Source organism: Sus scrofa, chromosome 13 (assembly GCF_054392235.1).
Source record: "Sus scrofa isolate SSC_HxYL_T2T_F1_AM1 chromosome 13, Sscrofa_HxYL_maternal_Yorkshire_Landrace_v2.0, whole genome shotgun sequence".
Lineage (NCBI taxonomy): Eukaryota > Metazoa > Chordata > Mammalia > Artiodactyla > Suidae > Sus > Sus scrofa.
The window spans coordinates 173,061,398-173,078,331 of record NC_139395.1 but is presented as its reverse complement, the minus strand read 5'-3'; the positions used below and the strand labels follow the sequence as shown (position 1 = coordinate 173,078,331).

The following is a 16,934-nucleotide window of genomic DNA, read 5'->3' as shown; positions in this document are numbered from 1 at the left end:
GGGTTCTAAAGGGCAATAAGAAAAGGCATGCCCTGATGAGCAGATGCTTTCAGGCTTCTGTTTGTGGAATAAATGCTAATGTCCCACTGATGAAATTATGTCATATGGCCAAGCTTAGATTCCAGGAATACAGACTCATCATGACAGGGAGGAAGATAACACTGCACTTTAATAATTCAACCAATGGCATGAGAAACTCCCAGATACTCCCAAAAGGAATTACTGATCCAGTTGTAACAATCACTAAAATAAAATTTCTTTCCAAAGAAAAAGTGAGTTCTTTGTGAAATTTGCCCGCAATTTTATTTAAGGAACTGTTGACCCCTGAGATTTTTGTGGGGTCACCATATTTCTTTTTGTGTATATATTTTATCCAGGTTGGCATGGGTTTTTTTTCACTTTAGGCATAATCTTATTTAATGAACAGTATATATGGGCAGCTGAATATGTGTTTTCAATAGGAGTGTAACAATGATATTAAGTAAAAACCTAAGTGAACCATATTTTCTTTCTTGCCTTCTCTTAATTAGCACAAAAAAGGTTTCATCCCTAAAGAAGATTCTTAGCACATTATCTATTGCAGTTGTTTTTGGAATTACCTGGATTCTGGCATATTTAATGCTAATGAATAATGATGACATCAGGATCATCTTCAGCTACATATTCTGCCTATTCAACACTACGCAGGTATGGTGTGGATTAGTCTGAGAGTAGCAGACCACAGAGTGGCAGAGATGTATCACCCTGGGCAAAAGTTTTCTTATTTTAAAACCCCTTTAAGGTCATTACTTAGTTACCTAGGTGATTCTATTTTTAATGCACTTTGAGGAAAGGGGAAAAATAGCTTTTTATGATGTACCTACTATGTCCTTTGCTGAGCTGGAGTTCACGGAATATGATTGCAATAGGGATGGATGACGTTAGTCCCTCTCCTTTGAGCAGAAGAGATTTTGTTGAGTGGCTAGCAACACCCCCTTTCCCTTTTTCCCACGCAACAGTTTCACAATAGCTCCTCACCATGATGGATACGGTCAATGTCACAGTGATTCCTGGAGCTTGGACCCTTGCGGGGTTGGCTGAATTTTTCCTTTCTGTTTTTTGAGATTTTGTTATTATTTATCTTTTAAAAATGCTGTTGAGGAATAATTGCCAGATATAATTGTATATTTTAAAATGCACAACGATGATCTGATACACATATACATATAGAATGACCAAAATAACACATCCATCACTTCACATAGTTAATTTTTTCCTTTTTTCTTTTTTTATTGAAGAATAGTTAATTTACAATGTTGTATTAGTTTCAAGTGTATAGCAAAGTGATTCAGTTATACATGTATACACACACACACACACACACACACACACACACACACACACGATGTATACACATATTCCCTTTCAGATTCTCTTCCATTATAGGTATCTTGGGTATACCCAAGATATTGAGTATAGTTCACTGTACTATACAGTAGGTCCTTGTTATGTACCTATTTTTTCAATAATAGGGTTTATATGTTAATCCCAGACTTCTAACTTATCTCCCCTACCCTTGCTATCCCCTTTGGTAACCATAAGTTTGTTTTGTATGTCCGTGACTGTTTCTATTTTGTAAATAGATGTGTTTATATCATTTTTAAGACATTGTGTGTGTGTGTGTGTGTGTGTGTGTGTGTGTGTGTAAGGCAAGAATGCTTAACTACTCAGCAACTTGTAAGGACACAAGCCATGTTATTAACTATAGTCTTCATGCTGTATGTTAGATCCTTATTTTTCTTATGATTGAAAAATATGTATTCTTGGACCTACATTTCCCCCATTTACCTCTCCTCTCAGCCCCTGGCAACCACCATTCTACTTTCTGTTTCTATGAAATTCACTTAAAAAAAAATTCCACTGATGGAGTCCCCTTTCTGGCTCAGCGGAAATGAATCCGACTAGGAACCATGAGGTTGCAGGTTCGATCTCTGGCCTCGCTCAGTGTGTTAAGGATCCGGCGTTGCCGTGAGCTGTGGTGTAGGTCACAGACTCGGCTTGGATCTGTCATTGCTGTGACTGTGGCACAGGCCGGCAGCTACAGCTCCAACTGGACCCCTAGCCTGGGAACCTCCATATGCCATGGGTGTGGCCCTAATAAGACAAAAAGACCAAAAAAAAAAAAATTCCACTGGTAGCTGATATCAGATAGTATTTGTCATTATCTGTTTGGCTTATATCAGTTAGCATAAGGCTCACCAGGCTCATCCATGTTGTTACAAACGGAAGGATTTCCTTCATTTTTATGGCTGAATAATATTGACACACTGCCTCTGTCTACCATGTATTTCCTTTACTCATTCATTCAACAAAGGGAATTTAGACTGTATCCATATCTTGGCTATTGTGAATAATTCAGCAGTGAACATGGATGTTCTATTTTCCCTTCAAGGTAATGATTTCAAATTTTAGGATAGTTTTTTTCTATTTCTGTGAAAAATACCATTGGAATTTTGGCAGTGATTGCATTGTATCTTTATGTTACTTGGGGTAATATAGACATTTTCACAATATTAATTTTTTTCCAGTCCAAGCATACAGATGTCTTTCCGTGTATCTTTGCCTTCTTCAATCTTTTTCATCAGTGTCATAGTCATCAGTGTATATGTTTTTCCTTGACTAAATGTATTTCTAAGTATTTCATTGTCTTTGATGCTATGGCAAGTGGGATTGATTTCTTAATTACTTTTTCAGGTAGTTTGTTTTTAGTGTATCAAAATGCCGCTGATTTCTGTATGGTGGTTTGTTTTTTTTTAAGCCTACAACTTTATTGAATTTATTAGTTCTGGGTTTTTTTGTTTGTTTGTTTGTTTTTTATTTATTTATTTATTTATTTATTTATTTATTTTATTTTGGTGGAGTCTTTGGGTTTTCTGTATTTAAGATCATGTCATCTGCTAACAGAGGTAATTTTACTTCTTTCTGACTTGGATGCCTTATTTCTTTTTCCTACCAACTGCTCTGACTAGGGCTTTCAGTACTATGTTGAATAGAAGTGGCAAGAGTGGGCATACTTGTCTTGCTCCTGATCTTAGAGGAAATTCTTTTAGCTTTTCACTGTTGAGTATGATGTTAGCTGTGGGCTTTGTCACATGTGGCCTTTATTATGTTGAGGAACAATCCTTCTATACCTAATTCTTTGAGAGGTTTCCTCATGAAAGAATGTTGAATTTTGTTAAATGCTTTTTCTGCATCTATTGAAACGATCCTGATTTATGTCCTTTATTCTGTTAATGTGGTGTATCACATTTATTGATTTGCATATGTTGAACCAGTCCTGTATCCCAGGGATGAATCCCATTGATCATGTTGTATGATCCTTTTAATGTTTTTTTGGAATTTAGTTTGCTAATATTTTGTTGAGGTTTGCTGCATCTATATTCATAAAGAATATGGCTTGCAATTTTCTCTTCTTATAGTATCCTTGTCCAGCTTCAGTATTAGGGTTATCCTGGCCCTGTAAAGAGTTGGAAAGTGTTCCTTCATCTTCACTTTTTTTGGAAGAGTTTGAGAAGGTTTTGTATTAATTCTTTAAATGTTTGTTATAACTCACCTGGGAAGCCATCTGACCATTGGCTTTTATTTGTTGTGAGATTTTAAATTACTGATCCATCTCTGTGTTCATTATTACTCCATTTAGATTTTCTATTACTTCCTGATTCGGTCTTGGTAAGTTGTGTGTGAATTTTTTTTCTTTTAATTTTTTAAAATTTATTGAGATTGATTTTATGGCTAGAAAGCATTTGATCTATTTTGGTGAACAAAACATTTAATCTGGAAAAGAATGGTATTCTACAGTTGTTGGGTATGTCAGTAGGATTGAGTGACTCTTCGTGTTACACAGATTTTCTGTCCTTACCAATATTTTTGTCTGCTTCTCTCCATTGCTGAAAAAGGAGTATTAAAATCCCCAAATGTGATTGGGAATTAATTTATTCTCTCCTTAATTCTGTCAATTTTTATGTCATATATGTTGAGGTTCTGCTATACACATGATAATTACGTCTTTTGGATGAATTGGTCCTTTATCATTTGGAAATGTCCCCTTAACACTGATAATGCCCTTTGTCATGAAGTCTACTTTATCTGATATCTAGCCTTCTTATTAATATTGGTTACATGGTGTATGTTTTTCATCCATTCACTTTCAATCTATCTATCCTCTTATATTTAAAGTATGTATATTACAGACAGTGACTCAGTGGGTCTTACTTTTTTCTTCTGACAATCTCTGTCTTTTGAGTGCTTAGTTTGTTTAGAGCTAATGTCTTTTTGATGTGGGTGAATTCATTAACATTTTATTTGCTTTCTTTTGCCACTCTATTTTTTTTATTTCTTTGTTCCTCTTTTCCTGCCTATTTTTGGATAAATTTAGTTTTGCTAGGATTCCATATTTATGTCAGTTATTAAGCAGTGACTCTTAGACTTTTTTTTGTTGATTTAGGGATATATTATATATCCTTAACTTTTCATAATCAACTGAGAGTTAACATTTTACCACTTCCACTAAAATGTAACTCTTGTAACAGTGTAAGTTCACTTGTTATCCTCCCTTCCTTTACATTTAGTTGTCTTTTGTATTATATATGCATACGTTATAAATCCTACAATGCAGTGTTTAAAAAGGCAGTTTTTTTTTTTTGTTTTGTTTTTTTTAAGGGCCACAGGTGCAGCATATGGAAGTTCTCAGGCTAGGGGTCGAATCAGAACTATAGCTGCTGGCCTATGCCACATCCTCAGCAACACCAGGTCCAAGCTGCATCTGTGGCCTACACCACAGCTCATGGAAACATCAGATCCTTAACCCACTGAGTGAAGCCAGGGATCGAACCCACATCCTCATGGATATTAGTTGGGTTCATTACCACTGAGCCACAGTGGGAACTCCTTTTTTTCTCTTCTTTTTAAAATGTATTTTGTTTAAAATGAGGTGTAGTTGATTTATAGTATTATATAACTTTCAAGTATACAATATAGTTATTCACAATTATTAATGGTTATCATTTATCCATTTATAGTCATCATAAAATATTGGCTATATTCCCTGAGCTGTACAATATATCATTGTAGCTTATTTGTTTTATACATAGTTGTTTGTACCTCCTAGTCCCTGCCCCTATCTTGCCTCTCCCATCTCCCTCTCCTCACTGGTAACCACTAATTTGTTCTCTAGATCTGCAAGTCTATTTCTTTTTGGTTACATTCACTAGTTTGTTTTATTTTTTAGATTCCATGTATGTGATATCATACAGTGCTTATCTTTCTTTGTCTTACTTACTTCACTAAGCATAATTAATACCCTCCATTTGTTGTTGCAAATGGCAAAATTTCATTGTTTATGGCTGAATAGTATTCCATTGTATATATACCATGCTTTCTTTATCCATTGATCTGTTGATGGCCCACTTAGGTTGCTTCCAAATCTTGGCTACTCTAAATAATACTGCTATGCTATGACCATTTTGGTGCATCTTTTTGAATTAGTTTTTGTTTCTTTCAAGTATACACCTAGGACTGGAATTACTGGGTCATATGGTAGTCCTATTTTTAGTTTTTGAGGAACCTCCATACTTTTTTCCACAGTGGCTGCACCAATTTACATTCCCACCAACAGTGAAAAGTACTGTTCTTCCAAAGTACACACTCTATACCAGCATTTGTGTGAATAAATAGGATCACTGGATCACCTGCATGCAGCAAGAAAAGGCACTCCTTAATCTCCAGACCTCTAACCTTGAAAGCAAAGATATAATTCCTAAAATTCCATGTAGATCGTTATTGCTTTAGCAAATTTTCCAATTTAATATTTATTGAAATTACTTTCTGGCAATATCTTTAATATGTTTAATAAAAAATATACTTTTCCTCCTGAATATGACATAAGTTTGTCTTTTTTAAAACATTTTTAAATTGTTATTTCCCCAATACAATTTTTTTTCTACAGTACAGCATGGTGACCCAGTTACACATACATGTATATGTTCTTTTTTTTTCCCATTATCATGCTCCATCATAAGTGACTAGACATAGTTCTCAGTGCTATACAGCAGGATCTCATTGCTAATCCATTCCAAAAGCAATAGTTTGCATGACATATGTTTGTCTTGAACACCAGACCTAGTACTAGTATTTTCTAAGTTCTTTTAGTTTTACTGGAGTATAGTTGACTTACAATGTTGTATTAGTTTCAGGTGTACAGCAGAGTTGCATACATAATTTTTAAAGATGATATGATTTTTAAATTATTTTTAATAAAATCTTATTTACCTTTAACTTGTTCATTGAAGACTGAGAAAGGCATGTAAAATTCCCTTTTATACTTTTCTACCAGTTTTTCTTATAATGTTTAACTGTTTGTTTTTATACAAATTAATGCTGTATTATCATGTTTGTAAAAATTTATGGATGTTGTATATATCTAAGGCATTATACCTTCCATCAGTGTAACAAGTCATTTTCATTCCTATTTTATCTTGAAATCTAATTTGCTGTATATTAGTATAGTAACTTCTGATTTGTTTTTAATGTGATCTTATCCAATCTATTTATGTTAGTTCTTTTGCCTATAACCTTTCTGTGTCACTTTGCTTTTGACTTACTTCTTTTCAGACCCCATATATTTAGATTTGTGTTTTTTAAAACATTTTCTCACTGTTTTTCCATTTCAATTTAAAAGTTAAACTTTGGAGTTCCTATTACTGAGCGGCAGAAATGAATCTGACTAGGAACCATGAGGTTGCAGTTTTGATCCCGGGCCTTGCTCAGTGGGTTGAGGATCTGGTGTTGCTATGAGCTGTGGTGTAGATCTCAGAGGTGGCTCAAATCCTGCATTGCTGTGGCTGTGGCGAAGGCTGGCAGCTGTAGCTCCAATTCCACCTCTAGCCTGGGAACTTCCATATGCCTTGAGTGTGGCCCTAAAAAGAAAAAAAAAAAGTTTTATCTATGTAGCTAAATATTAATATGTTTAATATTAAATTTATCATATTGAAACTGATATGCATATTATGTTGTCATTTTATTTTCTTTTTTCACATGTATCCATTATATGTTTTAGTTTTATATATTTTACCATATTAATTACATTTTCTTTTATTTGAACTTCTCTAATTATTAGGACATTTTCATTCCATTAATTATTACTTTTGTCCATTAAACATTGATACAATTTGTAAGAGGAGATTTTCAGTTCTAAAGTAAAACAGTGTATTGATTCTTTCCTTTCAAAGTTGGTAATATGAGAGTTCCCGTCACGGTGCAGCGGAAAAGAATCCAACTAGGAACCATGAGGTTGCAGGTTTAATCCCTGGCCTCAGTCAGTGGGTTAAGGATCTGGTATTGCCACGAGTTGCGGTGTAGGTTGCAAACTTGGCTAAAATCCTGAGTTACTGTGGCTGTGGTATAGGCCCACAGCTATAGCTCTGATTTGACGCCTAGCCTGGGAACCTCCATGTGCCATGGATGGGGCCTTAAAAAGCAAAAAAAAAAAAAAAAAAAAAAAGATAGTAATATGAACATCGTTTAACTGCTTATTGTCTCCCAGTTTTATCGGTACAACTTAAAATTTTTCATACAATTATTGTTGTTAAATTATTTTCTTTCAAAAGTTATTCATAATATTTAGATTTTGTTTGATAAATGTACTAACTGCATTTTCTTATACTTAAATAGTTCCTGTGTCTTTAGCCAGTCCTTCTATATTAGAATGTCCTGTCACTTTGACTTTTTAACTTTAAGGAATTTCTCATTAATTATAGCATATTTTTGAGTAATTATTTGTGGATAGTTCATAAATATTAGTGAGAACTCTCTTAGCTGATAATTTTTCTTTAGGTACCATGGCACATAAACCCCATATTAGCTTGGCGTTTAATTCTTGGCAATAGTGTTTTTTTCTTTGAAATTCTATAGACTTACTGAGATTTTGTATTGTGGGAAAAAGTCTAGAAAGGTTAGAATTCTTTTCTTTCTTTCCGTGTGTGTGTGTGTGTGTGTGTGTGTTTGGGTTTTTTTTGTTTGTTTGTTTGTTTTTGGTTATTCCTACTCTCAGGTCATCCCTTAGAATATTTTCTTGAAATAATTTTGGGCTCACAAGAAGTTATAAAAATAGTGGAGTGTTCCAATTGTATCCTTCAGCCAACTCTTCCAATGATAACATTTTATATATAACATATAATAAAACCCAGGAAATGGGCATTGGTACAATCCATATAATTTATTTACTTACAAGCGTTAATCTCTTAAAATGATGGCCTCAATTGTAACTTTATTAATTTAACTCTGAATTAAATAAATATAATTTGTTATCAAATAAAACATAATTTATATATTTTTATAAGTTTATTTATTCCTTTTTTTCTGGTACTGGGAAATTAATTTTTTATGCATACAACTCTCATCTCAACTAGATTCCCAGTTCTCTAGTGCAAGAAACATTCTTGTGGAGTTAACTGTTGTGGCTCAGTGGAAATGAAGCTATTATCCATGAGGATGTGGGTTCAGTCCCTGATCCCATTCAGTGGGTTAAGGATCCAGCATTGCCATGAGCTGTGGTATAGGTCACAGACATAGCTCGCATCCTGTGTTGCTGTAGCTGTGGTGTAGGCCAGCAGCTGTAGCTCTGATTAGACCTCTAGCCTGGAAACTTCCATAGGCTTCAGATTTGGTCCTAAAAAGTAAAAAAAAAAAAAAAGGAAAGAAATATGCCTGTGTGTATCTTTCACAGTAGATATCATCTTGTCTGATACCAGGATGGACTAGTCTACTATTTTGTGAAAAAACTGTAGCATTTGATGATTGTCTTATTAAGTCACTGAGAATAGTAACCATTAAGTGAAGTTAGTTTCATGGTGTTATTTCTGGCTCTGGTCAAATATTGAGGAGAGAAGTCTGATACAAATGGAAATCATTGGCAAGGGCATTAGGTAAATTTGGCTTGACCACAAATGATAGTCTATAAAGTGCAGTGTTGGGAACTGCTTGGCTGTCTGAATTGCTACCACCACGTTCAACGTTTGTAAGACCTCACTCCATCCCAGGCAGCCCTCTCCAGTGCCTTTGAAAATAATTCCTTTAAACAATGGATGTGTGCCTGCCACCAAATTTGAATGTATTATAAGGCAGATCTCTATTGTTTGTAATGCCCAAAGGAAACTCCCCAGAAGAGCATTAAATAGTGCAAGCTTAGTCTGGGATTGCCAGCTGAACCATGGATTTGTTGCCTAGAGTGCCCAGTAATTTAGAAAAGTATCTAAAAAAAGGTCTGGTCAAGGATATTCCCTCTTTCATGCATAGGAGAAGTATATTACAAAATAGAAGCTTATTACAAAATGTTAATACCATGTTATAAAATTGAAGGCGGATATATGGCAAGAGCACCCGATGAAGTCAGGATATTTAAGCTGCTTCCAGCTTTACAATTAATGGTTCATATGATTTTAGGAAAGACACACAGCCTCTCTGAGTGAGGCATGTAAAATATAAAATGAAAGGGGTCTATTGATATTGACACTTGTTTTTCAAAGTGGATCCAAATATTGTCCACGACAGAATTTACATAATGTGTTAAATGCCATTTCCTGGAATCAGAATCTATTAAGAGCTAGGAACCTTCACTTTAATCGAGGGCCCCAGGAGATTGTTATGCATACTAAAGTGTAGGAACAACTAGATTAGTTTACTTGGAAGGCTCCTTCTAGATTTGGAATAATCTATAATTCTAATATACACTTACTAAGTGCTACAGATATTACTTTGTGCTAGTGAGAATTAGTTTCATCCATACATTTTGTCTTTTCAAATAACATCTTTGAGGCTTTAGGGAGCACAGAGATATTGGTAGTCCATTTAGTCAGAGCTGTGCAGGATGGTGTCTTTATGGATTCTCCATGATCTAGGTCTTTTCCTAATTATTGTTCAATCAGAAATTCTATCCAGTCTTATCTTTATCTTAGAATTTAAATTCTGGAAAAGCCAAGTGAAACAGTGTACCCCACCAAGAGAACACTTCTCTAAGAAAGAAGATTTTTTTCATGTCCCCAAAGCAAAACTCTCTCCCTTGAACAAGCAGGATGACCAGCGGCCACTTTTGTCCTTCTGAAACCTGTGTCCCCTTGCATACTTCCATGTGCCATCAAGGCCTTCTTCAGAGGAGCAGATACCACCCAATCAAGTTAGTCTTTCTGCTTTTGGCCAGAGAACTATAGATGGAATATTTCTTGCCAATATGTATTGATTTCATTAGTCAAACTCTCAGAGTTATCTTGCCATAGCATGAAGTCTCCTATAACAATATCCTTTGGATATGATTCTAGAAATAATCCTTTTAAGGATTGGGGCTCTATAGGTGCCAGTCTGGGAGACATCCATGGATTGTTTTTAAATAACTTTTTTATTTTGAAATAGTCTTAATATACCAAGTTGCAAAAATAATACAGAGTTCCCATGTACCCTTTTTCCAGTTTTCCCCAATGATAATAATTATATAATGTTGTCAAAATCAAGAAATGAACATTAGCACAATATTCTCAACTACAGATAATATTTAATCTTTTTTTCCCACAAATTTTATTAATGAGGAATTATTAAGGGCCTTTTACATGCTGTAATACACTTGACATTGTCTTTCTATTATATTTACAAGCAAGAGGCAGTGTAGTGTACTGGATAGAGGAGTTTTGAAGCCAAATATATAGTGCAAGGCTGTACTGATTACTGGTTAGGTAATCTTAGGCAAGTTGCTTAATTTATCTGAGCTATAGTTTTCTTATCTGTAACATGAGGATAGTAAGGTTTATTTTATAGGGTTGTTATTAGGAATAAATAAGAAAGATTAAATGATGAAGCTCAATGAAAAGCAAGTGTCTGATATTAATAGGACTTTAATAAGTGGTAGTTTTTATTTTAAAATGAATACAAAATAGTGCTTAATCTTTTGTGGGTTAACTCCTCATGCACATATGGCCTTCATATTTAAAGTAGAGAAAAACAATGAATAACAGTGCTTAAAATGTTTTTCAACTTTCTTTTTTTTTATTTTTATTTTCTGCTTTTTAGGGCCATACCCACGGCACATGGAAGTTCCCAGGTGAGTGGTCGAATTGGAGCCTTAGCTGTTGGCCTACACCACAGCCACAGGAACGCCAGATCCGAGCCACAGCTGTGACCTACATCCAGCTGGCAGCAACACCAGATCCTTAACCCATTAAGTGGGGTAGCGTATCAACCCACATCCTCATGGATAATAGTTGGGTTCGTTATGGCCGAGCCACAATGGAACTCCAATTTTTTTTTGTCTTTAAATGCACCAAATTTCTAGTTATGTTTCTAAAACTCCAAGAAATGTAGACTTACAGAATGTTAGGTAATCCAGAGTGAGTCTGCCTCTGTTAGGATAATCATAGACATTAGAAAAGGAGCAAAGTTACTGTGGTATACTAAAAAATTAGTATTTGGTCTTTGTCCTTGGTTTCTGGCACACAGTTCCTAAAATCGCTGAGTAATGAGTGTTTTTTGTATGCTAATAAGATAATCAGTGGCTGGCGCCCCCAGATAGCTTCAGGATGGAGGCAGTTCACCAGAAAGACCAAGGCTTGGTTAGAAGCTTGAAACTTCCAGCCCCACTCTCCAACATCTAGGAACAGGAGAAGGGATGGAGATGGAGTCAGTCACCCACAGCTTATGATTTAATCAGTCATGCCTGTATTATGAAACCTTTATAAAAACCCCTAACTGAAGGGGTTTGGAGAGCTTCCAGATCGGTGAACAGATTGAAGTGCTGGGAGGGTGACACACAACACCCAGAAAGGGCATGGAAGCTCCATACTCTTGCCCTGTAATCTCTTCTGTTTGGCTGTTCCTTTATAATAAACAGATGACGGGAAGTTAAACTCATTTCCCTAGTGAGTTCTGTGAGTCTCTATAGTGAGTCGTCAGACCTGAAGTGGGGAGGCAGTAGCCAATTTGGACAGAGGTGTGGATAAACCTCGGACCTAACACTCATGCATGGTAGCACCAGTGGGGCTGTCTTGTGGGACTGAGCCCTAAACCTGTGGAGTCTGACATGAACTCTTAGTAATTAGCATCAGAATTGAATCAAGTTGTAGAACACCTAATTAGGGTCAGAATTGGTTGGTGTCAGGAGGAAAAAAAAATGCCTCTTGGTTGCACAGCCAGCATGTGGTGAACAGGACCCTGAACGCAGGTCTCCTAACTCTCCTCCTTATATATAGGAGCTTAGATATGAGAAGAACACTGCCTCAACCTTCTTAGACCAAAAAAGGACACAGCAGCTCCTGATTGGGTCACCTCAGGTTGAGAAGGGTAGGTGGTAGGCTAAAGTAAAATCTCTTCCCTGACTCTGTATCTCAATACTTATCTAATAATAAACTTTTATTTTTTTCTCCAGGGATTGCAAATTTTTATCCTCTACACTGTCAGAACAAAAATCTTTCAGAATAAAGCTTCCACAGTGTTGAAATCATTGTCATCATCTGCTGGGAAAGTGAAGGTGCTGCCGTCAATGAGCCCACTGCGGCTGCGTGTCAGGATGTATAACATGCTCAGGTCATTTCCAGCCCTATACGGACGCTTTAGGCTGCTGGATCCATCTGTACTTACTGAGGAAATGACAGACCCTGAAAGTGACCAAGCAGATGGACAGTAAAACTCTTACCTTTTGTGGTCCTCTTTCTATCCATCGCATGTTGAGTTTTACTTTTCCTGTTTCCTTCCTTTAGTACACAGTCTTCCAGGGGGGTCTCCCTCAGTATATTTTGCTCAAAGTTGAGAATCCAGTAAAACCTGTTGTCTGTTATCATCAGGGATAATGGATTTGGTAATTTCTCTCTTAGTCAATAGATTCTTATACCAATGAAGTGAAGACTCCACTCAGCTTTCAAGAATATTCAAAATTATCATTGTTCCTCGTACATAGTCTGTGTGAGAAACTTTGCTAAAAATATTGAACCTAAAATACATTATTTTGCAATTTATTAAAAAAGACATGAAGAGAAGAATTTACCCTCCAGAACAAAATGACTCTTGATAAACACTGCAGGGAATGGCTTGTATGTATCATACTTCTGATCTGTGCATATTTTAAATTTTGTATGTGCTTATACTTTTATTTCCAGTTAAGACTTTTGTACCAATTTAACCTTTGGAAATGGCTTTTTTTTTCTGCTAAAAAATATGTTTTATGACCAGAGGAATTGACTCCATGAGAAATGGGCAGTAAGACATTTAAAAAAATATATAGCTGGTTGCTAAAGCCTCTGGATATTTCCTTCCAGTTCTTGATATCTGCCCTTGATGAAATGACAGTGAGACTCAAAATATGGAAACTTAGTTACAATCACCCCTTATAGCTTTTAAAAGATCTAGCTGCTCCTGGAGTTTCAAATACTTGAATCATGAAAGGCTTCCTAAATAAAAAATGACCTCTTCTGGGTGGGGGAGAACTCTCGCTGGACTTGGAGATAGAGTCTTTTAGTTGGTGTGCTCTGCTGTAAATTGGGCAGCTGCTGAACTGAACTAAGGGACTCAAATGTCATGTGAGCTGTGGCACACCCTTACCACACTCTAAAGAACATGGTTTGCTTGTTTGTTCTAATAGAAATGGTTGTAAATGACTGTTGGATTTCTAGGTGAGCCAAGAGCCTATTTTATCTGTAGCTTAACTGAGACCTTACAGGATAATGGAATAAAGTAAAAGGAAGAGAATGTAGAAGTAAAGCAGTTCTCAGAGGGCAGTGTTTTCAGTGGTGTTCTAGTGCCATCCCTAAATAGGTGCTGGATTTTGGGAAAATTACAAGATGTGGTTGACCTACTTTGTGCCCTGAAATTCACATTCAGATGAAAATAAACCTTAAGTAAAGGGCATGTGTGTATTTTCTTTTTTTCTTTTTTTTTTCTTTTTTTTTTTTTTTTTGCGTTTTAGGGCCATGCCTGCAGCATATGGAAGTTCCCAGGCAAGGGGTCTAATCAGAGCAACTCACAACTCAACCAGCCCTACACCACAGCAACTCAGGATCCAAGCCACGTCTGTGACCTACACCACAGCTCACAGCAACACTGGATCCCTGACCTACTGAGCGAGGCCAGGGATCAAACCTGCATCCCCACGGATACCAGTCAGATTCGTTTCCGCTGAGCCACGACAGGATCTCCTAGTAAAGGTCACTTTAAATGTGGGGGAAAAAAAGTAACCAAAGAACTACATTAAGTCCGAGGGTGAAATATATTGTTCCCTTGGTGGTTTTAGTTTTCATTTTTTCCATGATTTGGGGGTAGATCAACCATAATTCCATACCATGTTCCTGGAATGGCTGTACCAGAAATGTGGAAGCTCCACATGCATCTTGTGGAGTTAAGTCAGGTGGGCAGTACTGTTCCCCTGCCTACGCTGAAATCCTGCCACTTGGAAATAATTCTATTTTTTTTTTGGCTGCACCTGGAGCATGAGGGCATTCCCAGGCCAGCGACTGATCCCCTGCCACAGCAGCAACTTGAGCTGCTGCAACCAGATCCTTAACCTGTTGTACCACAAGGGAACCCTGGAAATAATTCTACTGATTTAAGCCTTCACCTCATACACTGGTCAGGAATTTTAGTTTTTAGTGAGGGAGATGCAACTCCAATTAGGTTAAGAGTCAGAGTTTAATGGTTCAATTCATCGTAAAGTGTAGGGGCTGAGTTGAGTTTAAGTGAGTTGACTGTATGTTTTGGTTTGTCTGAGCCAGTCCCAATTTGTTCCTATTGTCCTGACTTAAGTATTACTAGTAGCCCCTTTTAACTCTAGTGTCCTGCTTTGGACCACTAACTTTGTATTTAGAGTTTAAACTCAGTGAGTTCAAAGAACATGTCAGGATTCTCTTTTTCTCTCCCTGTTTTCTTGGCTTTGTCCTTCCATGTTTAGCCTCATCCTCACATTGGGTTTTAATGGCTGGAAACTGGCCATTAGCATCCCCCTCCTCCTGCCCTGCAGGTTGCTATCAGTGTCCCACTGGCTGCAGCCAGCCAGAAGCCACTTGAGCCAGGAAACTGCTGTTCAGTCCCCTCTGATACAGTGCACAGCAGGGGCAGGGAGAGGAAAGGACCAAGAACTGGCATACCTTCATGGCTTCTGTGCCCACAGGCATTGTATCCAGAGACTGTTGGTTCAGACTGAGTCACATACTCACTGTGAAGTGGAGGGCTGGGGAAATGACCTGGTTGACAGGATACCCTGAGTGGAGAGTTGACAGTTACACCAAGGACAGGAAGCTGGCAGCAAAGCATAGAGGTGCTTTCGCTGTATCTCCAAAATACAAGGGCATCCTGGGAAAACAACTTCTTGCAGGCTTTTTAGTCTTACTTTGAGCGAGCCTCTTAGGTCCTTATTTGAGCAGGGTTTGAATGGAGTGGGTAAGGAAAGCATGAAATTATTTGGTGCCTTGGAATTTGAGAAGTAAGGACAGGGACTATAAGGGCTGAAGGGTAATTTTATTGGAAAAGAAATTTTCATGAAAGGATGACTCAGAGTACTGCAGAACTGGTTTTCATGATATTCTGTGAATACACTGTTCCCTGTTTCTGATATATTTCATGTGATAACAGTACCCTATGTCCTTTTTGGTTGTGTCAGCACATGTAGTTTCTTCAGGGAACAACCATCCTGACCTTTGGGTTTCCTTTCCTGGGTCTTTTTAAAATTTTCATTATTTTTTTTAATTTTAATTTTTTTTTTTTTTTTTTTTTTTTAAGGGCTGCACCTGCAGCATATGGAAGTTTCCAGGATAGGGGTCCATTCGGAGCTGCAGCTGCTGGCCTACACCACAGCCACAGCAACCTTTCTCAGGTCTTAATAGTTCAGGGGTCACTGTTTAATCCAGTTAGAGTCTGGATTGCTTTTTCTCTTACTTACTTCTTAAATTTTGAAGTTTATCTTGCCTCTCTCTCTTTTTTTTTTCCCCTGTAACCAACAAAGGGAGGTCATTCTCAAGCTCAATTGCTATCAATTTGTCATTGCCTTATTCAGAAGAGCTTGGCATTCTTTGCCAATGCTTGGAAAACCTGGGCCAAAAGTGCTGACTGGATCATACTAGCCTGTCAAACACTGGAGTCTCTGGCTCTGTGGAATCCCCTTACTGTGACCCTGGGACCTTTAGTACCTGGTTCCTCAGATGAGGTCCAAGACAGAGTCACCAGGATTGGTTCTATCCTGGGGGTGGCTGGGGTGGGGGGAACAAATATGGTGATTATAGGGGGAGGGTCCAGTTACTAAGAGAGGAAATGGCTTCCTATTTATATTTTTAAAACATCATGCTAACCATTATGGCAGTTTTAGAAGATATTTATAAGTTATATTTTTCAAAACAAAATCCATAATTCCCTAATCCATCGATAATGCCTGTTTTTCCATTTTCCCTTATACTCTTTATTTGTATGCATAAAAATTTAAATAACTGTAATTATAGTAAGTGAAATTTTATTCTGATTTTTGCTTACAATCTCCTCATTCTTATAATAATTGCATAATATGGCATAAGTTACTAAGTTGTTCTATTATTGGATATCTAGATCATCTCAGTGTTTAATATTGTAGTGAATATAACTAATAAACTGGTACATATATTTTTCCTTTCTTCTTTTTTTTCTTTTTTTTTTTTTTTGCCTTTTTAGGGCTACACCCGCGGCATATGGAGGTTCCCATGCTAGGGATCTAATTGGAGCTGTAGCTGCCGGCCTACACCATAGCTCACAGCAACGCAGGATCCTTAACCCACTGAGAGAGGCTAGGGATCGAACCTGAAACCTCCTGGTTCCTTGTCACATTCGTTTTCACTGCTCCACAACGGGAACTCTTCCTTTCTTTTTAATTATTTTCTGATGATAAATTCTCAAGATTAGGGTAAACA

The 16,934-nt window shown here is 36.9% G+C and overlaps 1 protein-coding gene across 5 annotated transcripts in view; it reads left to right on the top strand.

Annotated features, from left to right (window-relative positions):
• The window catches only part of ADGRG7 (adhesion G protein-coupled receptor G7), a 69,976-nt gene extending 56,061 nt beyond the window's left edge, over window positions 1-13,915 (top strand). For all 5 annotated transcript variants that reach the window (XM_021070565.2, XM_084991584.1, XM_084991583.1 and 2 more), the window contains 2 exons: window positions 531-687; window positions 12,443-13,915. In XM_021070565.2, coding sequence (XP_020926224.1) covers window positions 531-687; window positions 12,443-12,700 — 415 coding nt within the window. In that variant the 3' untranslated portion in view covers window positions 12,701-13,915. The remainder of the gene's footprint in view (window positions 1-530; window positions 688-12,442) is intronic.
• Window positions 13,916-16,934: the final 3,019 nt, after the last annotated feature.